At 45.6% G+C, this 25,522-nt stretch overlaps 3 protein-coding genes across 3 annotated transcripts in view; 1 reads left to right on the forward strand and 2 right to left on the reverse strand.

Annotated features, from left to right (window-relative positions):
* LOC8042723 (adenylate cyclase type 2) overlaps positions 1 to 25,522 on the forward strand; it is a gene marked incomplete at its 5' end in the record, with an annotated part of 364,499 nt that overhangs the window by 44,481 nt on the left and 294,496 nt on the right.
* Positions 7,234 to 23,821, reverse strand: LOC121832896. Its single transcript, XM_042291945.1, has 3 exons — positions 23,795 to 23,821; positions 10,677 to 10,718; positions 7,234 to 7,893 (listed from the first exon to the last, which is right to left on the reverse strand). The coding sequence occupies exons 2-3, from the start codon at positions 10,708 to 10,710 to the stop codon at positions 7,304 to 7,306; spliced, it is 624 nt and encodes a 207-aa protein (XP_042147879.1). The 5' UTR covers positions 10,711 to 10,718; positions 23,795 to 23,821; the 3' UTR covers positions 7,234 to 7,303.
* On the reverse strand, positions 11,359 to 14,129 carry LOC120847951. The gene is made up of 3 exons (XM_040219900.3): positions 13,987 to 14,129; positions 12,778 to 12,846; positions 11,359 to 12,432 (listed from the first exon to the last, which is right to left on the reverse strand). The coding sequence occupies exons 1-3, from the start codon at positions 14,125 to 14,127 to the stop codon at positions 11,425 to 11,427; spliced, it is 1,218 nt and encodes a 405-aa protein (XP_040075834.1). The 5' UTR covers positions 14,128 to 14,129; the 3' UTR covers positions 11,359 to 11,424.

The raw sequence follows: 25,522 nt of genomic DNA on the forward strand, positions 1-25,522 counted from the left end.
ACGGTCGTCATTCGGTGTCTCTAGCGAAAACTTTAATTCGGGCGCTGTTTCGAACACTACTTTCTCCAAAGAATCCGACAAGGAGCCATCTGTTGAACAAACCAAGATATCGTCTACGTACCTCCTCAGCAGAATTTCCTTAGGGGATCTATGTCTAAAAGACTCTAGAAGACGCAGATCTAGGTCTCTTAGATAGATATCCGAAAGAGTTGGGGCTACCGCCGATCAAATACACACACCCTGTTGCTGAATGTAACTTTGACCGTTATGTTGCACCACCGTAGAACCTAGATACACTTCTAAAATCCTAAGAACATCTTGAACAGATATCTTCGACTGCGACTGGAAACTGAACAAATGTTCTTCCAAAAAGCTGCTGACCCTAGCCAATAGATAAAAGATCTGTACTATTCTTTAGAACCTAAGACGTTATGTCTTAGGTTCTAAAGAATAGTACAGATCTTTTATGTCAAGAGAAAAGATCGTGCACCTCTTTCCGTGGAAAGGTTGCAATTCAGCCACTAAATCATCAGAACACCGCAGTGATAACGGGGATCTAATATCCAACATCGCGAGAGTCTTCGGAAGAAATGAGGACACTATTTTTTGCCATGTACCATTCTCGTTTATGACTACTCTTAGAGGAAGATCTACCTTATGATCTTTAAGGAAAAATTTAATGCCAAACATGTCTTTAGAAACATTATTAATTCTGGTGGTCAAAGCTGCTAGATCGGCGTCCTTACAAACCCTCACCATTTCCCTTTTGGACTTTTTCAAACAACCGTCAAAAGGTCTAAACAACCCCGCCATGGCTTCGTCTGAATTCCTTCGGAACTCCAACACTGGTAACACTGAAAACAAACCCGACTTATCGGTTTCTAAGACTTCTTTCTCATCTAATTCCCTCTTGACTGATACGATCTTGCTGAAGTCCCTACGGTCGCTTTTGTACGAATCGTCAACCAAATCCGACATCTTTTTTAAAGAAGACGTTATCAATGCAGTTTTTACCGCCGCGTCAAAGACGGCACCTGACACAGTATGAATCGCAGATACAATATCCATCCTGCACGGTTTTATATTTACACAAAATTTAGGGCCGTTAGCAAGAATGCGTTCGGTCGGTTTCGATAGTTGAACATCACATGGGTTGACGACCTTCTTTAGCACAGACAATGCGGAAGACAAAACCGGATTCGACCTCCTCCGGGAATATATCCTAAGTCTTAAAGTTCTAAAAGCTACGTCATAGTCCATCTTCTTTAGCGCAAGCCACTGAGTGAACATGAAAGAAGTGCGAAAGTTCCCATCTAGAAGGGCAGTCTATAGCCGGTCACACAGAAGACTCACAGTTCGAAGTTGATCTCTTGTGCCGTCCCGGTAGTCGTTGAGGATCCTCTTCTTTCGATGCCACCCGACTTGCATGGATGCCAGATGACCGAATCGTGTTGGGTCGACGTACTTGTTTCGGAGGCACATTCCAATGTACGAAACCTCCGCTTCCATCTGGGCCATCCGTTGTCCGAGTTTGCAGAGAACCCATAAAGAATGGGAAAACACTCGTGGAAAGTGGGCTGAATTCATATTTTAAGGCAGTTAATGTATATGATATGTCCAAAGAAGTCAATTCGGAAAAATCCTAGACCTTCGAAGCGAGTAGTCCTTCCATATTTTCATAAAATTTCGCACAACATCAAAGCGTTAGCCAGCAGGTTTAATATTGGCACTGCCTTTTCTACAGATTATAGATTGAACCGTTTGACCCCTTTTGCTTTGACTGTTTAGGTTGTACGATAAAACACAGAGAAAAGGATGTAGAATGTTCGTTGGGTGTCGTTTACAAGATACATTTGATTGTGGCCTCTGTTATATTGGACAGACTAAACGCTGTATAAATGAGCGCTTGATGGAACACAAACGTTGTATAATGAAAAAAGACCCGTACTCCGAAGTATCAAAACATGTTATCGAGTGTAGGAACTGTGCACCGTTGTGGCATTTAACTTCAGTAGGGTTGCGTTAAAAAGATGACCATAAGCGATTGATAAAAGAGTCATTAACAATACTAGGTCACGGGAACGCAGTTAATTAGCCGTCGTTTGGGTTGGACAACGAGGCTGTGAAAAGTTCAGGGGCCCTAAACTCGTGAAACACAAAGTTGGAGCCGAAAGTTCGCGGAGCGCGCCGATTGGATGTTGGCGACAAAAGCGCCAAGTCATCGTCGTGATTGTCCAATCGGTGCGCTCCCTCAACTTCGGCCCCAGCTTCGTATTTCACGAGTTTAGGGCCCCTGACCTTCAAGGTTTATCTTTGTAGCTTTTCGGGTAGAAGAAACGTTAAGTCGTTCTTTTTTTTTTTTGTGTGTGTGTGTGTTAATGGGTTAATGTAAGTTTTCGGGTAGAAAAAACGTTAAGTCGTTTCTTTTTTGTGCGTGTGTGTGTGTGTTAATGGGCTTAGGTTTTCCAGTGTGCTTGGCGGTCGGGTAGTGAGGGGTCAAAGATAAGAGAGGTGCATGACGCAGAGTCCGTTGTCCTTGTATTTAGTCAAAGGTTACATTGGTGGAAAGTGGCATTCTTTGGGGTTCGCACCCTCTCCCCCTTTTTTTCTTTTGCATTGAAGTGGCTATATACCCAGATTTCGGGAAACAAAAATTCCAGCTCTGTTAGAGACTTTTTAGTGTTGTGTCGTTTACCACAGCCTTGGGGTTTTTTCAACCACGTGTTTTTTAATGCGACAGCATGAACTGGGGGGTCCCATGGAGCGAACCGGAGTGATCAGCTTTTGAAGCTGCTCCAAGCAGTGACTAAACTCTTCTGTCCCAATACAGCGAAGCTTGTCGTCTGTAGCAGGGATCTGATGAATAGTCTCCCATTGGCTGGCGCGCGTCATAGTTTCAAGGAACGAGGCTCCTATGGCTTTCGCGCGGAGCACCTCCAAAGAACGCCACCAGAGAAGCCCCCTCCCTACGGCGCAGCGGCCTGTCAACAGCTAAGAGAAAGCGGCTGGCCGCCGAGGCAGCAGTGTCTGCCCGTGCGGGCAGACACTACGGAGTCTGCCCGCACGGGCAGACTCGGAGTGTCTGCACCGCCGAGCTCAGCGCGCCCTCGGCCGTCAGGAGGCGCAAGCGGATTGCGACTCAAAGCGTCTCAGGCAGCGAGAGGGCGAGGCCCTTTGACAATGGGAGGCGGAAGCCATACGTTGCAGGCGGCATGCTTTCGCATTCACAACTCATAAGAAATGCTGGGGTGTAATCGCATTTTTTTTTTAACGTAGATTGCGTTAAATAAGCATAACTGGAGAAAAACTTTAAGATACGAAAGTGAAACGTCAAATGTAGACGCACACTCGTTACGTCCGACAGGAGAATGTACAGAATGTTTCAAGGAATACAGGCCAAATCGTTCTTGCAAGATATACGACGCATCTGGCGTAAAAAAAAGATTATGTTGTATCGGTCTCTGCCAAAACGGCATTTTTTGGAAAATATGTAACGTACGGTACAAATAAGTTACAAATTGCTTTTGGGAAATTAACTTTAAGAAAAAGTAATAGGTGCGGTTTCAATTTTAAAGATTCTGGGCATCATTTATTACCATCATATCGTAATGCATGCCCACCACTTTAGCGCGCTCCCTACAAAATACTCTAATTAGACGCATACTTATTTTGTTTTCCTATTCGCAATCTCTAACGCCCTATAGGTGGCGGGGCGATAGTTCCAAGATGGCGGAAGAGACAGGGATATATTGTCCAAGCTTTCGCTTGCGCCTCCTCGCTGACGTTGGTCAGTGCGCTAAAAATGATTTATTTGTCTGCAAACGCGAAGTGGTTAGGGCAGGATCGTATTACAGGTGACGGGGATGTTGATGCACGTTAGCAAAATGAGCATGCTGATATTAAAAGTTGCAGAAACTTCGACTTGCGAAGCTTTGTGGTGGGCGAGCACGTTTTACGCACCGTCCACGTCACTGTATGTGGCAGAATATTTTTGAGGGTGATGGAGATATCGTGTTTGCGCTTTAATTTCCTGGCCATTAGTGCTCTAAAAAGTGAGCCGCGCACGGTGACCGTCAAGCTTCGGAAGAGCAGCGTTCACAGTATTGATGTCTTCGTGTCAAAGGCTAGCGACTCGCCGCTCACCGTCTCGGTTTTAGTGTATTGGAACACGTGATCAGACTGCCCTATGGTTATTGATAGGAAGTTTTTTTACCGAAGGCTACTGTGCGGTGCAGCATTACAACCGGAGGCTCGCGCTGCGTCCTTGAAGCACAATTTTCAGCGCGTGCCAGGTGCGTTGCCGTGCTCACAGTAGCCTGCGGTAACGCTATGCTAAAACTACCTATTGCGATAATCGGCATGTTTGGGGGTTTAAATTATTCCTCTACCAAAAATGCATATTTTAATATAACGTACTTTTTTTTTTTTATTGTGTTATTTGCAACGTTGCGGCCCGTTTCGCCAAAGCTGCCCGTTCTGAGCTCTCGTTACGAACAGCTGGCGGGTATTTTTTTATTAACTTTGTAATTACCTGAAAACATTGCAAGTACGCGTATTCTATATTTTAAAAATGTTTGGAATAAATGGCAATGCTCCTACGGCCTTAAAACGCAAACCCATTCCCAACATGTATTGCTCGACATATCGTTTCGCGACCAGTTTTCTTTTACTTAGGACAAATGATAGACTTTTCGTAAACCGTACGCTAGAGCTCTAGGTTATTAGCAGGAGCGTTTGCCGTCGCGTTGAGCACAGATTGAGTTAGCGGTCGTGCACAAGACCAGCAATCCGCTGCGTACGCGATGTACGAAAAGTCCATAATGAAATTAAACATCGCGGTCCTTCGTGCAACGCCGAGGCAGAGCACAAGAATTTTCATTTGAACGGGCTCACTTTTTTCGTTAAAACGGATCCACGCATGAAGGCCGACAGCCCCTGCCAACTTTTCCGCGCCGCCGTCGCCGCTGCCGTCCCCGTTCCTCTAGTTCACCGTTCGTCCGCGGGAGGGCGAGCGGCGGGCTGGAGTTGCGAACAAAGACGCATTTCTGGCAGTCTGGAGCGGTCCTGCATGTTGAAAGCGTGCCACCACTGCCTCGCCCAACACCGCCTGGAAGACAACACCGTAGTGCTGATATTTTTGCTTCACCAGCGAAGGCCAACGCTGGACACAGATTGGAAAATAGTGCTGCGTCAGCGGTCAGCCTCGAGTCAAGTTTGAGCCGAACGTTGACGCAATCGGCGTGTTCAACCTTTGGCCAGCGTTGGCTTTCGCTGATGAGGACGCCTCTATCAGCACTACGGCATGTTTTATAGGAAGCGTTGCCTCGCCTCCCTCGTAGGAGAGAAGGGAGTGTAGCAAATTCCGGCGAGATGAAATGCTGCGCTGTTCAAATGACACTGCAACAATGAGCTTTGATGCTTCTGTTCACCTTCATAATCTGAAAAATGCCTGACGGCGCAAGTCATTTGTGCGCGTAATGGCCACTGGCCGGCACTGTGAATAGGCCGACTTTGCGGGCAAAAGTACTTTGTTCACATTCAGTGTCTTTAGCTGAGGGCAACGTTACTAGATCAACTCAGTTAAAGAGTTCTCGCGGAGGAGCGCTCCCCAGGACCGCTGGCGCAAAAACGTGCTCCAGTAAGAAACTCAAACCAAGAAACGCGTCCAGATATGTTTGTTTTGGGAACACCGAAATATACTACATATTTCTTATATATTTATAAACATAGCTGATTTTGTGAATCTCGACGATGCACAGCGATTTTCTAGTTGAAAATACATATTTAAATTTACTCACAAAACATTAAGTACTAAAATAACTAACAACCTAATTATTGCTAATGTTATTAAATTTACTGACCAGACATTTAGACACGAAGCCATACGGCATCAATATTAAGGCGAAAGCCTTACATGTCTCATCGTTCAGTCGACCTTCAAAGTCCTTAAGCGAAAACACGTCGACGACACGAAAGATACGAAAACACGTCGGCAACACGAAAGGTACCAGAACCCACGGTTCGCCACTGGACCACGAGCTGACAATACTTGTGCCAGAATCGTCGGAGGCGCGAGCGCGGAACAAACCCAGCGGGAGAGGAGGAAACTCTCGCTCGGGCAGCGGTGAAGAGCGGGCGTGCGGCGTGCCGTGAGATTAACGACGCCAAATGTGCGTCGTCAGAGAGCGCGCTGTCTTCGGAGGTTCGCCATCACCGGGATCGGCGCTTGGGCTTTCGCATTCAAGTCGTCGTAGAGGTAACATAAAAGACACTGTGATTTTTGTAGCGTGAGCTACAGTGGCCGAGGTTGAGCAGTTTCGCGTGGGTGTCAAAGAGCCGTGCTGCGCAAGCGAGAGGAGCAGTGACGTCACACGACGCACAGCTGGCGCGCCGGAGCCGCCGCCGCCGCGGGCTCCGCCGCCACCGCGCGCGCCTCGCCGTTCTGCGCATTCCAGAGGAGTGACATCATAGCCGCGGCAGACGTACTGGCACCGCCGCGTGCCCAGCTGTGCGCCTCCGTTGCGCAGTAGCCAAGTCTGACGCTGCATCGGAGCCGCTTGATAACGCCTCTCATTTTGTGCGCATAAGCTCACGCTACGCATATATCCTGGCATAACCGAGCTAAGCCACCGCAATTGTTTTTTATTTCTTGTTTGTTTCTGCGCGATGTTTATTTTTTGCAGGAACCGCTTGGTCGTCGTTATGTGAAACACCCTGTATTCGGTCACTGCTGCAGGATTGGCATTACCCGGAAATTTAATATACACATAACGAGTCTGTCAAATATGCGGAAAGTACTGTTACAAATTTCTGTTACCAACGTTAGCGCCGTTTCGGTGTTTCACATAAGGCACTTTTGTTTCACACGCAAGCAGTTGCAATTTGGTCGGCGCTTTTACTTGCTCCGTTTCGCTCTCTGCATATCTGCAGAGTCCATTCTGTTATCACACAAGTTTCTGCTTGCTTAAACAATGAGTATTTACACCCCTAAAGGAGAAAAAAAGACTTGTAGCGTCTAGTTCGGTGTGTTATCGAATGATTTGAAATCCAGTCTCTTATTTTGCTGGGCCACAGCTAGAGGAAGAATACACTAGAAAGGCGAATGACAGGTTCATCAATAGACTGGATATCATGGCCCGTCATGATTCAACCAGTTCAACGACAAAGTGTTTGTCGTTGAACTGGCTTGGAAAGGTATATGCGCGTCCAAAAGGGCGCAGTCAAAGCGAAGACTCGCAAAAATAAAGGGCGCCTTTATTTTTGTCTTTATTCAAGTTGCAAGTGACGCACACGTCAGGAACGTTCAGAGAGGAAAGGGAACTTTTGTTAAGGCATGAACAAGATATTCCGTGTACTCGGACTTGAGCTCGCGCTTTAGGATTTGGCCCACTTCGTAGGTGAAGCCTCTGGTTATCCCACGCTCAAGGGGAATGTCTCCGAGTCCGGTGAAGTTGAGCGTGGAAGCGAAGGGCTTGAGGGGCTTGAGCCGGACTTCGGGTATGCGCCCCTCAACGGCTGTAGCCTCGAGGAGCGCGTAGTTGGGGGCGATCGTGGCCACTGTGCGGACAGTCGTCTCCGGGCCTCCCATGTACCGGATGTCGGAGACGATGTGGACGCTCAGGCGATCCAGGAGCACGTTGCAGCTGACCGTGAGGCGACCGGGGGAAGAGTAGCCCGGCTGGCTGCAGTCTCCGGATCGTCGAACCTGGCTGAGGCCGGTGATCTTGACGTCCTTGAGAAAGACGCGAAGTTCGTCCCGAGTTCCCAGATCGGAGAAGTAAGGCTGCGCCTTCAGGGGGTCCATCCCGAGCTTTTGCGAGAGCTGGGGAATCTCCCGCTCGAGCACTTGGTCCATGAAGACGTTGGCGTCGTGCACTGTCGCGCCATGGGCGGCTGGAAGGACGTAGGGCGTAAGCGTGCACTCTTTGCGGCCGCACCCCCAGGAGCTATTTGCGCGTAAAAATACTTTCAGCGAGAAGGAAAAAACAAGCCTGCGTATGAAACTTTGACTAACCCGTTGATTTCAATCACCGTGAAGACAACGACTGCTCCTTAGAAATTTGTTTGGCTTAACTGAATGAATGGATGTTTAATATAACAAATATTTACATTAAAATATTCTTCGTCGCTACACATACAGATTAAAGCTTCAAAGAAAGCTATCCTAAAACACAAACACATATAAGTTCTAAACCACGAAGCTAACGCCAAACGGCAATCAAACGTCAAACTGGTTTTAACTTACAATACCAATATCCGTATTTAGAATATTGCTGACGAATTTGGTATAATTTTAACGAACTTATTAAGAAAATGAAAGCACACACAAAAAGGGGCGGCGATGGGCGTACACTCACTTGTCCGTATCCGTTGTTGTTATCTTTTAGTGTTTTTGCATCATTTTAATATCGTCATTTAAACATCGTAAAAGTCTAACAAAAAAAAAATGCAGACGTCGAATTATGTGTGTGCTTAGTTTCACGTAATTCTGGCCAAATCGGTCCTAGAAAAGTACGTATCGCAAAGAATGTCGTTGATGTAATTTTAGTCTCTGCCAGAGCTTACATAGGGATCTAATAACGTTCAGTATAATTACAAACTGGCAGCCACGCGCGAAAAAATACACACACCAAGGGAGGAATGAACAGGTCGAGCGCTGAACTTCAACTGAAAATTTATTGAAGAAAAGCACAGAAGTAAACAACCGCACCGTAATCGCGTAAACACGTGCTCGAAAAAGTTATCTCTTTCTTGTGTAAATAAACTAATGTTTGCCTGAGACCATTATCACCATATTTTCTTATCTCGTAGGCTTCCAGCAATTCCCTTGTAGTTTCTCCAGCCCTTCCCCGAAAATCGCTATGCTGTTGAATTTTAGCTGACACGGGCATGAGACACAGTGTGAGACAACTTCACCGGACTCGGAGACATTTTCCATTTACATTTTTAATTAAACGCTGAGTTGAAGTACGGTGCTCGTCCTGTCCATTCCTCTCTTGGTGTATTTTTTGTCATCGCTACCAGCTTGTAATCATGAACCAAATCGCCTGCATCGCTACATTGATCTAGTTTCATTAGGTTCTTAGTAAATTTTGAGGAATAAACTTTTTATGAGGACATTGAGATGTATGGGTTCAGTTACAAACTTTGTGGGCATCAGAAAACAACTGAATTCGTGTACTTTACAAAAATATAAGGCACGCACTCACGATAATTGAGGCGTTAAAAAGCACTCAATTTGAACGTGTTTTGAAGCGCACTAAGAGGTCCTTCAAAACACAAGCCCAGGTGGGCTGCCCAAGTTGGCCCCCTGTGGGTACCGCGAGGGCGACCCGCGTTAATTGGCTACCCGAGCAGGCCCCCTGTAGTTCCCACCAGGGAAGCCGAGTGGGCTGCCCGAGTCGGGACGACTTGCGCCCGGTTTGCAAAACCGACGTGGGATTCACGTGGACAGCCCACGTACGACACCCGTCGGGCCCGTTTTAGAGCCCACTTTGTGCTACTTGGGATTGATTTCCCACTAAAATGCGTCTCCTCGCCAGTGGTCGAAGCGCCCAAGTGACGTGCGCCGCATCCACACATTCTTTGCACGACTGAGGTTAACCCCAAGAATCATATCGTATTCTCAAAATGCCATTTGAACAGCATATCGTTTCATTTCGGGGACTAGTGCCTCAATTCTTTTATGCTTTTTTTTTTCCTTTTTTAAAGGGGGGGGGGGGGGGAAGGGAAGAGAAAGGGGGAAGCGAGGAGAGGTGAGGGGCCCGGGGCTACCACACTTTCTTCTCTTGTACGACTGAGACACGGTTCTGGTTGCGTGCTTTGTCCTTGAAGGGCAGGACAGATTGAGCAGTGCTTTGATAAAAAAAGATGTGCTTTGATAACAAAACAAATCCTGAAAAAACGCGTTTTTTTTTCTACGCCATGGAATTCTGCGCTTGCTTTATATTTGGGTAAAGTACACTAATTCAGTGCTTTTTTGATGATGTCCAGAAAATTAAGAATTAAAAGCATGCCTTAAACTTTACTACATTTAATATTTATAAGCCATTTAGAAACGAATACCGAACACTCTTGTATTTTTATAAATAAGGCCTTTGGTACAGATCAACATGGCATTAACACTTCCTGTGTGATTCGTATTTTTCGGAGGAGTGATTTGAACAGTTCTCCGTAAAATACCCTGTATATAAATTGAGAATCAGATTCATCTTTAAATGCAACCAAATTGTTGAGCATTTACGTGTAAATTCAACGATGTTCTGGCGCACCCCAGTCAATTACTTAAAGTGAATTTAGACCTCGTGAACGCTGCTTGACGTGCAGCGTAAATGTCAGTTACACGACGTCTGTACATCGCAATATGTCAACGTCAGATCGGACACCTCACATAAGACTCACAACCGCCACCTGGGATCCGAATCATGGTACTTTGACTCGGAACCACTAAAGCGACTGGCAAAGTGAAGTTGCTTGTTCTGCCAGATAGATAAAATCTTTTAATATTTGTAATGGTAATTAGCAGCAGATATAATAGACGACAGGGAGAAGTCTTAGTGGCGTCTCTATATTTGCGCGTCCCATCTGTCCAATTCTCGAAGTTGCTCTTCGAGCAAAGATGGACGTCAGAAACTACAGTAAAGCGCTTCAATTGAAAATGATACGCATGCACTTACTGACGAAGAACGCAAGGAAGATAGGCAGCAACATCGTGAATCCTGTGAAAAAGAAAAATGCGAGAGTGAACGGATATACTGTCGCCAAATGCCTGCAGGAGTTCTCATTTGCAGAGACCTTAGTGACAATTCCAAACTGTCTCCAATAAACCTGTTCGTTTTCTTTCTTGTAGAGCGCAGCTCTTAGGCGCCCGTTTCCGGCTTGAGCGGCGTCGGCGTCGCCGTTGCCGTCGGCGTCGGCGTAACCGTGCGGTGCATTATGGCTAAATTTCCCCGCTATATTTAGCGAAAACTTTTCCCCGCTAAATTTAGCTGAAGAAAATTCTCCGCTAAGTTTAGAGGAAAACATTTTTCCGCTAAATTTAGCGGAAACAATTCCCCACTAAATTTAGCGGAAAATTTTCCCCTAAATGGGAGACGAGCAGGAGAGGAGGAGGGGCATAGCCTCCTCTCCGTACTGTATCGTGGTTAATAGGCACAAATCAAGAGGACACTTTGCTTTAGAACGCTTACGTGCCGGCGGCTGTTTTTCCGTCACCTTTATTTCGTCGTCTTCTCCTAGCTCGCCCACGCTCAGCTAGCTTTATAACCGATACACCTTCTCTTCTTTAAAAGTTAAACAGAAAATTACTTACAATATATACACTATACAAATACAAATAAAATATAGATTACTCAAAATATGTACAAATATATACACTGTAATGTCGTTTGTAGATTTCAAATCATGTTCTTTGCAGTTTGCACTTCACTTGCATACTTGATTAAAGTTCTCATCATACGTTAACCTCCTAGGTACACGAACTTCACGAGTAGACTGCCGAGGAGTGATCAGAGGCAGACTTCCTTGTAGGCACGCTTGATTTCTATTATCCAGCTGACTTGTGCTTGTGCTATTATCCTGCTGGCTTCTACCGGTACTTGATGTATCTGGGCTGGAGACAGCGAACGTTGGCACTCGAGCCTCAGGGCTTTCTGCATCTTCGTCTGCGGTGTCGTATGCCTCGGACTCTAACTCATCATAAGGATTGAATTCCTCCGATGTCTTCAGTAGGTGTTGGCGGTTCCGCCGTATGTGTGTACCCTTCTCAGTTTGTATCTTGTACGATCTTGGGCCGTTGTCACAGGTCACTTGTGCTTTCGCTGACCAACCTTTATCTTTATCGTCTCGAACTCGTACAGCATCTCCTTCTTCTAACTGGGAAAGTGCTCGACCTCTTTTTCTGTCTTGTTTGTGTTTAAACACGGGTCTAGCTGGTTCAGACACGAAATCTGGCAGGAGTGTACGCGTCTTCCTTCTCATTAACAACTCTGCTGGAGCTGATCCGCACTCTAGTGGTGTGGCCCTGTAGGTTAGTAACCCTAACCAGAAGTCTTGGCCAGAATGTGCACATTTTTTTAGCAGTCTTTTCACTATTTGCACACCTTTCTCTGCGAGTCCATTAGACCTTGGAAAGCGCGGACTAGACATCACATGTTTGAAGTCGTATTTTGCTGCAAACTCGGTAAAATCTCTAGCTATGAACTGTGGACCGCCGTCTGTACAAACCTCGAGAGGAAGTCCATGACGAGAAAACATGCTTGCCATGACGTCGATCACAGTCTTTGATGTAGTATCTCGTAGTTCGGCGACCTCGGGAAAGTTTGAGTAAGCATCGTAGAGAACCAGGTATGATTTCCCAGCATACATGCACAGGTCTGCACCGATTCGCGCCCAAGGTTGGAGTGGCGTCTCTCGTAACAGAAGAGGCTCCTCCTGCTGGCGATAGGCATATTGCTTGCAGGTTGCACATCGGTCGATCATCGCTGTAATATGTGTATTCATTCCCGGCCAAAACATTAATTGTCTGGCCCGTGCTTTGCATTTGTTGATACCAAGGTGACCGCTGTGCAGGCGTTGCAGCATCTCTGCTCTGAGGACCCGCGGGATTACGACTTTAGCTCCCTTCATCAGGACACCCTTTACGACAGACAGTTCGTCTTTAAAAGGTTTAAACTCGCCTTGAAGTGGAGTGTTATTAGTCAGCTTGCTGACAACTTCTTGAAGTTCCTTGTCTTTTTCTGTCTCTGCAAGTAGCAGTGCCATTGTTTTGTCACTGACCAGCGTAGACAGGACAGTTGCTGCATGAAGCTCCACATCATCGCTTGAGCCTTCCTTTGTCGTCGAAACCTGTATTTGAGACAACGTATCAGCAAGAACCAGTGCTTTTCCTGGCAGGAACTCTAGCTCCAAATCATATCGCATTAACCTCAAAAACAGGCGTTGCAAACGTGGTGGCATATCTCCGATGCACTTTTTGGCTATGGAAATCAATGGGCTGTGATCTGTTTCGGCAGTAATGTGCCGTCCGTAGATAAAGTCATGAAACTTTTCACATCCGTATACAATTCCCAGAGCTTCTTTTTCAATTTGAGAGTAGCGGCATTCGCTATCAGTCAACACTCTCGACGCGTAGGCTACAGGGCGCCAATCTTGACCATGCATTTGGAACAAGGCGGCACCTAAGGCTCCTTTCGATGCATCTGTAGAGACCTTCGTTTTCTTCCCAGCGTCAAAAATGGCCAATATCGGGGCTTTTGTTAACATTCCCTGCAGCATCTTCCATTCATGCGTATGCTGTCTACTCCACTCAAAAAGTGAATCTTGTTTGTTTAAGTTACGCAAGGATGTAGTCTTCTCTGACAAGTTAGGAATGAACTTCCCGAAGTAGTTGACCGCCCCCAAGAGACGCTGCACTTCTTTTCTGTTTGTTGGTAGTGGCATGCTTACAATGCACTTGACTAGTTCAGGGTCTGGCGTGATCCCTTTAGCGCTAATGTTGTCGCCCAAGTAACAAATTTCTTCTAAGGCAAACTGGCACTTATGGAGGTTTAGCGTGAGGCCACCCTTTTTAGCTGCTTGCAAGGCTTTCCTCAGTCTTAGGTCATGTTCCTCACGAGTACCGCCCCAAATGAGTACATCATCTATATAAACTCGTACTCCAGGTAATCCTTCAAAAATTTGAGTCATTTCTCTCTGAAAAACTTCAGGCGCAGAGGAAATTCCAAAAGGCAATCTTAGGTATCGGTAGCGCCCAAATGGCGTTGCAAACGTACAAATCCGCGAGGTGCTGTCATCAAGCGGAATCTGGTGGAATCCGTTGTTAGCGTCAAGCCTTGTAAAATACTTTGCACCTGCCAACTCAGCCTCAATGTCCTCTCTGCGGGGAAGTTGAAAATGTTCTCGTTTCAAGCTCATGTTCACGTACTTTGGATCCATGCACACACGAATTTTTCCATTTTTCTTTGCAACTATCACAAGAGGGCTTACCCAGTCTGTTGGTTCTTGGACTTTGGCGATGATGCCACTAGTGGTCATGCGGTCCAGTTCGTCTTTCAGAGGCTCGCGGAGAGCATGCGGCACTCGACGTGCTGGCTGAACCACAGGACGGCAATCATCCTTGAGAACCATGTGATACTCGTTCTTGGTGCGTCCGATGCCCTGGAACACGTCTGGAAACTCAGAGATCACTTGGTGTCGCAGGCAATTTGTTTCCTTGAGGCTGTCTATGCGGTGAACCAATCCAAAGGCCTCACAGCTCTGAAGCCCCAGCAGCGCTTGCTTGCCCTTCTTCACGATGAAGAAGTCCACGTTTTCAATCTTGGATTTGAGCTCTACAGAGAGGCAGACTTTGCCCACATGCTGTAGTTTTCCTCCTCCATAGCTTCGCAGTGTTGTGGAGCTTGGTACTGGTTGCGTCGAAACTTGAAGTTTCTTAAAAACGCTGAGAGGTAGAAGATTTGTTTGCGCTCCGGTGTCCACCTTTAGGTGAACGTCGCGGCCTCCTATCTTCGCCATCACAGTCCAGTCACGCTCATGCTTTACTTTGCGACTATCAACTGATAGAATCTCAAAGGTATCGGCTTCTTCATCTTGGCTAAGCTCTCGTTCGTGAACGTTGTCGACGCTCATCTTCTTGCCTTTGCAGGCTACCGCAAAGTGGTTTTTTTTCCCACACTTGTTGCATGATTTTCCAAATGCTGGACATTTTCTCGGCTCATGCATAGAGCTGCAGTATTGACACTTGCGTCTTCCGGGAGAATTTCTGTCCCTTCGAGTCACTGGCTCCACAAGCGTATCTGGAGTTTCCCAGGTCTTGTTTTGGCGCTCTGAAATTTCCGCAGATTTGCAGAAGTCGACGGCTTTCTCAAGTGTTAATTCTTTTTCCCTCAGCAGCTTCTCTCTGAGTTTTTTGTTCTGTATGCCGTACACAATCTGATCTCGAAGCATCGACTCAACTAACACTCCGAAGTTGCAGGACTTCGACTTTAGTTGCAAGTCTCGAAAAAACAGTTCGAAACTCTCACCTTCCGTCTGCTGTCGTGTTCGAAAGACATAGCGCTCGAAGGTTTCGTTGCTTTTTGGAAGGCAGTAGTCCTCGAATCTATTCACGATCAGTTCATAGTCATCTTTCTCAGATTCTGCCAAATTGAACGTGTTATAGACGTCAATGGCCTCCTGGCCAGCCACATGGAGAAATATAGCTGCCTTCTGCTGCTTCGATCTCGCCTCCTTCGTCTCTGTTGCTCGGAAGTAGAGTTCGATGCGCTGTTTGAAGCGCTTCCAATTCTCCGCTGTGTCCTCCGATTCGCGTCTCCAGCTCGACGCTCGCCCTCCCGCGGCGGGAACGGGAAGCGCTCTAGTGAGGGTCCCCCGATTCTCCTGCTCAGCGGGCATGGCGGAACTGCTCGCGATCATGGCTCGCGAAATGTCGTTTCCGAACGCAAACAACACTCTTCACTGTCCCAACGTAGTGCTGCAGCCGGTATGGGATTGAACCTTACTGGGGAGTTTTAGTATAGCGCATAGAAGCAAACGCAAGCGGTGTGCGTTTGCGTTAAAGTTGCGTGCCCCACGTTGTGCGTGCGCCTCATCGCCATGCGCCATCCAAGACCGCGATTTCGGGCTCCGCGCACGCGCAGTGTGGAACGCGCAAAGCTAACGCAAACACACAGTATAAGCAATATTAAAACTCACTACTGTTTCACCGGCTTCCAACGCCAACGAAACGTGCTGCAGTGAGCAGACGTGCAAGCAGGTAGGCGTTCCTTCGAACTGGAAAGGCTGAGATGGGCAAAACGACGGCGAGCAAATACAAAAGTAAATAAATGATATGAAAAAACTAGGAATTAAAAAAAAAACTTTTTTTTTTACTTTTGGGCATTTGGTGTGGAAGTATATTGGCGGCGACTTTGGACGTTTCGCCGATTGTCAAATGCCGCGACTTTTATAGCACAATATACTTTACCCGCAATTAATGTAATTTTACATGGATTTCTCACATTAGCTAGAACGTTTTCATTGATTTTAGACTATTTTTATTTTATTTGTAATTAAAATGCAGCAATTGGAACCAGTGATGATAATTAGCAGTTTTCATTGTCATATTTCTTCGCGTGTTTAAAATTAGATAATAAACAACAAATTATATTAGCGCTTGAAGAATTACTTATTCAAATATGTGAATTTTAATATTATTATTATTAATACAAATCGCGGCAATTTATGCCTCTAATTAACGCCAAGATCACGAGAATACTCTTTTTAACCATAGTAGTCTTTCCAGAAAGGTATAATTTTGTCTTTTTTTTAGCATATGAAAAACTCTGACATAGTTATTAAGATACACAAACAGTTAAACGCTGGATGTAATATGAAGTCCTACGCGTCACGCGGTGCTATAAAAACATACACACAAACACTTCAGCTGTCTGACTCGGATTCCGTCTTGGGTTGTTGCAGTGAGAGTAGCGTTTATTAGTTTATGCGTTTCGTGGACATATTGTAAAAGTTGGAATTATTCACTTATTTTTCTGCTGGGATAATTCTCATTATTTCCCATGACACTAATGTGAGCGACAAAAAGGCAGCGAGAACGCACAGATATCAGCACTGATTTTTTCAACAACTACGAATAGCAGCCTGGATCGAACAATATGTCACAAAATGAAGTTTCCGCGAACAACTTTTCTAAGTAAAGAATTACAATATGAGACACATCTTGAGTCATGAAAGAATCCGAAATTAAGACCTCTGTCGAGAAATTTAATCCAAAATAGAGGTAAGTTTCGGTTTCGCTCCAGAATTAAAACGCGTATCCTTCCGTAATTAATACGCTAAACACCGTTCTTGTTTTCAGGTTAAAGAGGTGACCTGCGCTCATAAAACATTAGCTTCCTCGTATTCCCAGAAATAATTTATGTCGCTCAGTGAAGCCAGCACACTAGACAGGCTCAACAGCGGCACGCATCTCTGACCCTTACTAAACCCGCCATCTTGGAAAATCAGTGGCGCCACCTATAGTTAGTTGGAGTCGCGAATAGCCTTAATCCTGCCGGCGGCGGTAGTTCGACCATGGCTGCGGTTCGTTTCACTGAAGAGGAACTACTCAACCACTTCTGACACCATGTATCGTGGTTAATAGGCACAAATCAAGAGGACACTTTGCTTTAGAACGCTTACGTGCCGGCGGCTGTTTTTCCGTCACCTTTATTTCGTCGTCTTCTCCTAGCTCGCCCACGCTCAGCTAGCTTTATAACCGATACACGTACCTTCCCCTCCTCCTCCTCAGGAGCTGCGCTCTAATTCGGTGCTACAGGGGGGTGTAAACGTCTTTCACTTTTTTATGAGAGCCTCATCAAAAAGAAAGACGTACTTAAGGTTGAATTAAAGGCGATGGATGCGTTCCGTACTGTGCGCAATCGTTGGTGCTTTGAGAGAGACCTTAAGGTTTTACCCGAATAGCACTCAAAGCACTCCGGACCGGTATCAGACCACGTGACAGCTTGATCAGTCATATCATTTCGTGTAACATTGGCCTTGAAGCGTATCTAACTGAAAATAGTGCTTGCTAGATGTAGCTAGAGAGCACTTAAAATGTCTTTGGGAATGACAAAGTTACCATTGGGAAAATATTACGTATATCACAACACCTTTATCTGCGAGCCCTGTCAGTTCAGCTTAGTATTTTACCTTGAGTTGCGAGACCATTCAGCTATTCCGGATACTTAACGTCACGCTCAGGTCGGAACCTCTACGAAAGACAATTAATCACTGAATGAGCGCTCTTTCTATCGTAAAGCTACTGGTCATATAATAATCCGTTAACATTAGTACCCTCATGACATGGAAAAGCTGACGGAGTCCGTCCGTGGACACTACAGCGGCAAAGAAAGCGCGCCGAGTAGAGAGGAGAAGAGTAGTGAAGGATGAAGGCGAGAGGAAGGCGACGTCACGGGGGGGAAACCAATGCGCGCGCGGATGCTGGTGCGGGTCTGAACTTGCAGGTGTGTGGAGCGCGGATGCCTCGCTTTGTGCTACAAAACGGAGTGTGAACCAAGTACTAGCGCTGGTCGAAGTAGCCTGCAAACAGAAGGCGGATTGTGAACGAAGAGACGGGCTGCCGAAACCGGAGAACGGCGAAGGCAGCGTTAGGCAGCGGATTCCGCTGGCGTTTCCCAAGGGTCATGCTAACGCATTCCCTAAGGATCTGTGGTATAAGCCCCTTGGTCTTAGGGGGAGAAGAAGAAAAGGAGTTACTCAGCTAACATGACGGCTCTGCTTTCCTTCCTCGCCGGCTACGCATACTACATGGTGGCAGCGGACTTAACATCATTCATTCATGAACTTATCCTCCAAGGATATCAAGAGGGCATAGGCACCAACCGAAGTCCACCGCCGAAGTTTAAGCAGATTAGTCAAGCAAGCGCAAACATACAGGAAACCATCGGCAACCGCTTCACCATAGATGGCTACCCCTGTGTTCGCTTGTCAATCGCCGGAACCTTTCGGCTTCACAAAAACCGAAGACTGGCCTGAATGGATATACGGCGCTTCGAGCGATTCCGAGTCTTAAGCGGACTTAACAACAAACCCGCAACGGAATAAGTAAACACCTTGATATATTTCAAGGGCTAAGAGGCAGAAGACATTCTGCTCTCACTTAAGATCCCTGACGAGCAGTCACTACAATACGACGCCGTTAAGGAAGCCTTCGTAGACCATTTTATTGCGCGGCGCAATATCATCTACGATCGAAGCGAATTTCATCAAAGAAAACAAGAAGAACACGAGACCGCCGTAAAGTTCACCACCGATCTGCATGCTCTCGCCAAATACTGCAACTTCGGAGCACTCCACGACGATATGATACGTGACCGCATCGTAGTGGGAGTCCAGATAACAATCCGAGAAAATGCAACTTGATGCAAAACTAACCTTAAAGTCAGCAGCCACTATGGCGCACCTGTGGGAAACAGTCAAAGGCCAACAAGACGCTTTACATGGAACCGACGTCAACGTCAACATAGTTCAATCTTTCAATACAGCAGTCCCTTCTAAAGAGGCTCCCAAAAAGGGAAACACACAACAGTTATGCTACTGGTGTGGCAGGGGGAAGCACCCCAAAAATAACTGTCCAGCGCGAAATACCAAGTGGAACAAACGCCAGAAGCCTTGGTCACTTCGCACGCGCTGTCCGGAGCGGCACTCACGTCCGAGAGGTAACCATATATGCACTAGAAGAGCCGTATTTCTTGGGAGCTCATGCCACGGGAGCACAATCTTGTGATGTGACTGCGGAAGTCAACAACACACAGGTTATTTTTAAAATCGAAACAGGGGTCGACGTCACAGCTGTTCCCGAAAAGTTGCACATAATATCCCTCAGCCATGAGACCTTGACGACACCCACACTGGTCTTGAGGGGGCTCAGTCAAGAAAGACTAACTGTTCTCGGAGCGCAAAAAGCACAAATTCAGTACCGCGACGAGGTTATGACTACAGACATTTACGTGGTACTTGAGCTGCAGACTCCATTTCTCTCTAGAGCAGACAGTGAAATCCTGGGTGTTGTCAAAAAAATGAACGAGGTACTCGTTTGTCAACCTGCGACAGTGGAGCCGAAGACCGAGTTCCCAGCACTCTATCATGGCCTTGGTCATGTAGGATGCCTTACGCGATAAACCTCCGTCCGGATCCGTGACCTCTTTCCCTCGCATCTCCCAGAACAATCCTACTTCCCCTTATGGACAAGATTAAAGACGAGATCGCTAACATGGTCAGACTAGAAGTAATTAAAGCCGCTGAAGAGCCAATAGATTGGTGCTCTGCCATGGTGAGAGTACAGAATCCAGATCGGAAGTTTAGGATTTGCGTGGACGACTTCGAACTGAACAAGTATGTAGAAAGCGAACTGCATCCCCTCCCAGTCACCGAGCCCGTACTGGGACAACTCGGTGCAGCAAAGTGTTTCTCAAAAATAGACGCCAATTCAAGGTTCTGGCAATTCGAGCTGGCCGAAGCATCACAAATCCTGACAACATTCATTACATTTCGGAAGATACAAGTTAAGCGACTGCCGTTTGGTGTCCCATCTGCTCCAGATTTTTACCAACGCAAGATGAGTCAAGTTCTGAGTGACATCGAAGGACAAGTATGTGATATGGACGACATTCTCGTCTATGGGTCGACCAGACAGGAACACGATCAACGACTTTGAAGTGCCTTAATCCGTCTCCAACAAACAGGCGTAACGTTGAACGTGAACAAATCCAAGTTTGGAGTCACAGGCATCAAGTTCTTGGGACACATTATTGACCAAGGAACTCATTCTGACGAAGCAAAGGTAAAAGCTGTCAAACATATAACGACACCTTCGAACGTCACATAACTGAAGAGTCTCCTGAGAATGGTGAGCTACCTTAGAAAATTGATACCATGCCTTTCACAAGTTTCATACCATCTGACCACACTTCGTAGCTCTAAAAATGACTGGACCTGGGGAGAAGACCAACAGCGATTTTGCAAAAAGTTTAAACTACACTGACTTCAAATCTAGTATTAGCTTTATTTGATTCCAGGAAACCGACTGTGCTGTCCACTGATGCTTCATCTTTCAGAATTGAGGCCGTACTTCGTCAATAATAAGACAATGGACAGTACAGACCTGTGGCTTATGCAGATGCTTCACGGGCAATGAACAAAAACGCTACGCTCAGATTGAAAAGGAAGGGCTAGCTGTAGTATTTAGGGACTTCAGCACGAGTATGAAAATTATAATCGAGACAGATCATAAACCCCTAATTCCGATATTGACATCACAACGCTTAGAGGACACCACACTAAGACTCCAACGCATGAAACTCAGAATGATAAGGTACCCGTACGAGATTAGACAAATGCCAGGTCTATATCTGGTGGCTGCAGACACGTCGTCAAGAAATCCACTACAGACGGTCCTGCACGCGTATTTTGCCGTCCGCGAACATGTTCACACGCGAGGGAGAAAAGAAACAGGAGGAGTAGGAAGGAGAAAAAGTAAAATAGTGGTGATTGGCCCTTGAAGTCACGTGGCCCTCATCGGTGGCTGTTCCGAGTCGTGTGGATGCCACCGCCCTCACCGCTCGCTGCGGAGCTGACTGCGCGAACTACGCAACTACATCCGCCCGCCAACGTCCCGCTTCTACCACTACGATGCCGTGCTCAAAGTCTATGACTTTGGCGAATGTGAAGGCGATCGATGGTTCAACAGTAAGTAACATGCACGCAGCTTGCAAAGCGTGGCCGGCGAGCTACGACAATTGCTTTCTACTTACAACCCCGGTAGAGCGCTAGGCATATAAACCGTCCAGCGCGCCGAAGTTACTTACGTTATGTAAATAAAGCCGCTTTCCTGATCGCTAACTGACAAACCGACGTCCTCGTTAATCTTCGCGTCGCGGCACTACATCGTTAGTTGTTTTCGGCGAATGCCCGAGTCCTGAGTGCTACTGGGGCGCGTTGTTCAGCGTTGCCCGAGCTCGCCAACTTGTATGCTGTTAAACGCGGACGGGTTTTCTTTTATGTCTCGTACGTGCTGTCTCCGTCGTACGGCTCCGCAATACGCGATCCATTAATCCTGTACGTGCGAACCGCACTGTGCAAATTCCACCGCTTCGTATTCACGCCCGACTACATTAACGCAGTTCTGTTTACGTAGTTGGAGGCATGGGCCGCAGCTTTCCTTGCGCGAGTGTTCGTACGAAGCACTCTGCGTGACCGCTGCCGCATCCCGAATGCGCGCCAGACAGGCTAGCGTGTTGGTGTATGATATGGTTACGCACGTTTCGTCAAAATACATCTTGTTCTTTATGCTTTCGCTCGGCGAATGGAGCAAGCACTCACCTGTGCAGAAAGTAGGCATTGAATTCTATAGTGTACAAATTAAAAGTCAATTCCCGATTTGTGGTTGTCCTCATGCGGCAACAATGAAACTCCTATACGTCTAAATTATTAGCTGGTTGAGGTACCCTACAGCGGGTGTCAGAGTTGTTTCATTTCAAGCGCGAATATCGACACGAGAGACTCGGCGCCTCTACCAATCATCTCCTACCAAGAATGGCGAACAATTAAATATTTAGATCCTTTTTTCATTTTTCAGTTTTTTCTTTGCGAATACATTATCGCACTTTCAGAATTGCACATTAGAGAGTGGCGCACCGACACAGTAAAAAAAGTATCCGAGTATCCTCTGCTAAGCTCGGAGCAGGCGAGCTCTCGACGTTTCCGACATCCATCCGGTGCGCATACAACTTGGCGAGCACAATCGTTACATCGTCTGCGGCTGCCACCGCAGGTAGGCCAAAACATGTTTCCCTTTTTTTTTTCTTTTTTTTTAAACGAGGTAAGCTCACTTGATGATATTTTCTCTTCAAGCTTTTTCCACCAAACCGCACCTTTGTAGTCAGTCGCAGCGCGATACGTTCAGAAACGAATTTTCGTGGACCTCCTTAAGTGGGTCCCAAGCGTTATAGTAAACACACTGTATAATTAAAATACGTCATAGAGCACGATGAACGCCAGCAGCGTGTTGTTTTAAAACTGTGACGAAAAAGAGACACAGTTGAGACAAACTTTGGTTCCAATAATCCACAATAATAACGAAAAGTCTGCGAAGTTGACGCTACTTGGGACGCGTCAAATGCGTATTTCGCATGTCATACTCCCAACCGCGTGTTAGTAGCATTTGTACTCCGCTTGGAGCGCTTCAAGCCCGACAAAACGAACCGGCATAGATTTAGAGGGACATCAAGACGCATAAACCACGCAGGTTGTCGACATCTCAATATAAATTTCTACACTTTATTAAAATATTGTTTTTATAATGCACAATGTTCTTTTGAGGGACAATATTATTTTTTTAGAAAGGAATTTGAATAATGATGCGTGTGGATGTTTCTAGCCCGGGGCTCAGTTGCGGGCCATGGAGCCTCTAGAAACGAGGGAAAATTAGTTAAGCTAATTAATTAAAACGTTCGGACTAACGCTTTAACAATTTCAGTTTTGGGCCATGATGTAGTTCGAGAATTCACGCTCGACCTCAATTCCAAGCCACGACGGAAAAGTTCGATTAGAAAATATCTGGTGGAGGTACGGGAAAGGACGACTAAACCGAAAGAAAGCAAAGTTAGCTGGTAAGATTGTAAATAACTAAGATGCATGCAAGGAAAACCAGCGAAGCCTCTTAGTGAAAGGTGAATTTTTTCTAGTCATTTAAATTTTTATAAATAAAAAAAACGAATGCCAGATAATCCACCAACGTCAACTGGTTGAACTTTTCGAAGAATTATAGTCATTTATAATTTATCGAAAGTTATAAAGTTCCCAATCATTCAGTGCGTTCACATGTATATTGCTGAGCTGATTCAGGAACCTTTTATGAAATCGCCTTGCAAAAACTGGGTCCCGGTCTTGTTTCATTAGTATGGGGTGTTGGATTCACGAAAATAATTCTAAACCACTGAGCTTCACTGAACTTTCTAAGTGCATACTTCATGAGACATCTATCCTGGTACCCTCAAGTGCTTTATTTTCTTAGTATTCAAATCCGGTTACTTTGAAAGTTCGCGAACATTCGAGGCTGACATCAATCAATAGAGTTACACCGTGTAACAATCAACTCCAGAGAACTAAACAACTTCTACGCAGTTAAACTTTTCTACGGTTTCCCTCTTTCTTCCCTTTTGAAAGGCTGAAGTAAAACCTGTACCGCAACGAAGTTTGAAGCTATGCCCAAGTGAAGAGAAAAGAAAATGCTCACCAACACGCAATCCTCGAGTGCTGCCATTCTTCGCACGATCGGGCTTTTATGTAATACGGTTATCTTCGAAACACACTCAGGTCTTACGCAAAAAAAGAAAAAAAAAATACACTGGGACAAGAAGTGAGTGGCAGCACATGACATATTTTATCTTCATTATCTTCGAAGGTTTCGCCATGTGAATTCTTATCGTAAAAACGGTTGCCGAAGATTAACTTTTACGCTCGTGCTTAAAAACAGGTAGTACCAAAAAAAAAAGAAAAAACACGTCGTTGCCCATGTGACACAAGTTGTAGACACCACCGCTATGAATCTTTTGATAGGGCGGTCGGGAACACTGTTTCTCACAGAGACAGGCATATAATACTTGACAAAAGAAAGGAACTAATATGATCATACAGCGTGTTTGTTTCTGCACGTGTTCCAAGATCACTGAACCAATGATGTACCAATCAGGCCCAGTGAGGTTTGCTTTTCACACTCTTTAAATAGTCCCATGAGCTGGTGGCTCCGTCCGTACTTGAGGTACGTGAAACGAAGTATAGGTATCTACGTCACACGTTGCCGAGCCTCAGGGATGGGCAAACTACATCCAAATATGTATCGAAACATAAATACAAAATACTTCGTCAAAAATGTATTTAATTACAAATCTAATTACATTTCCAAAAAAGCATTTAAGTACAAGATACAAATACAACCCAATGTATTTGTTCTCCTCCAAATACTTTTCCAAATACATTCCTCAAAATTTGCGTCAGCGACTTCAGGCCATCTGCAACGGGTTTCTGGGTATCTTATTTTAATTTTGCATCGCACACTCGGGAGTTAGTGTGCGAGGCTCTAGTAACGTAATAGAAATATAATCACGAAAAAATGTAATCAGCTTGAAAGTAATAGGTGAAAAAAGTACAAAACTTCAAGCAGCTTTTTTTGTCCGATTACATTGTAGTATAAACCAACACAGAACCAAGACGACCAAGACGCGCAGTACTAGCTAGAGAATTTTTTATTGTTGCAACTTGCACCAGTTACGAAAATCTGGATGGCCCGCGCATTTAGAATGTTCCAGGCAAAAATATGGATATAAATCCGGCTGGAAAGCATCACAAGTTGTCAAAGGCCCTTATTTGGCCAGTCTGCCTGTGAACGTCGATTTCGTCACTATTCTTGCCCTGGACTAGCACCGTAATCACAAAGTCACTAAACGCTTGCGCTTGATTGAGAGACACTGCATTCGGTGCAGAACGTAGTTTTTTTCCTGCTCTGGAGAGTGCCTTTAAAATAAAGCCAGAGGAGAAAAAGAAAGCCAGCCCATGGCCGAATAAAGAATGGAGACTATATCTTACAATCACATGCATAAAAACAAGATGTATTTTCGCCCACAAAATTGTTATTAATTACAATTGTATTTGAAATACCCACGTTTTAGTATTTAAATACACACGTCAAATGTATTACCCACTTTGTAATTAAATACAAAAGCAAAATACACAAAGTGTTTGAAATGCGTATTTCAAATACTTGCATTTGAAATACTGCCCATCCCTGCCGAGCCTGGATAGGAACACGTGTCAGACCCCGACCCGATCAGGCGTCCCTTGTAGGAACAGACAATTATACGTCACAAGGTGCAAAATAAAGTGTATTAAAAACCACTACAACCATATAAAACTATATATTAAAAAAATAAACTTCAGATGCTTGATTGACTGAGAATGTTTTATC

The sequence above is a fragment of the Ixodes scapularis genome, unplaced genomic scaffold (assembly GCF_016920785.2).
Source record: "Ixodes scapularis isolate PalLabHiFi unplaced genomic scaffold, ASM1692078v2 PGA_scaffold2__306_contigs__length_199485367, whole genome shotgun sequence".
Taxonomy (NCBI): Eukaryota; Metazoa; Arthropoda; class Arachnida; order Ixodida; family Ixodidae; genus Ixodes; species Ixodes scapularis.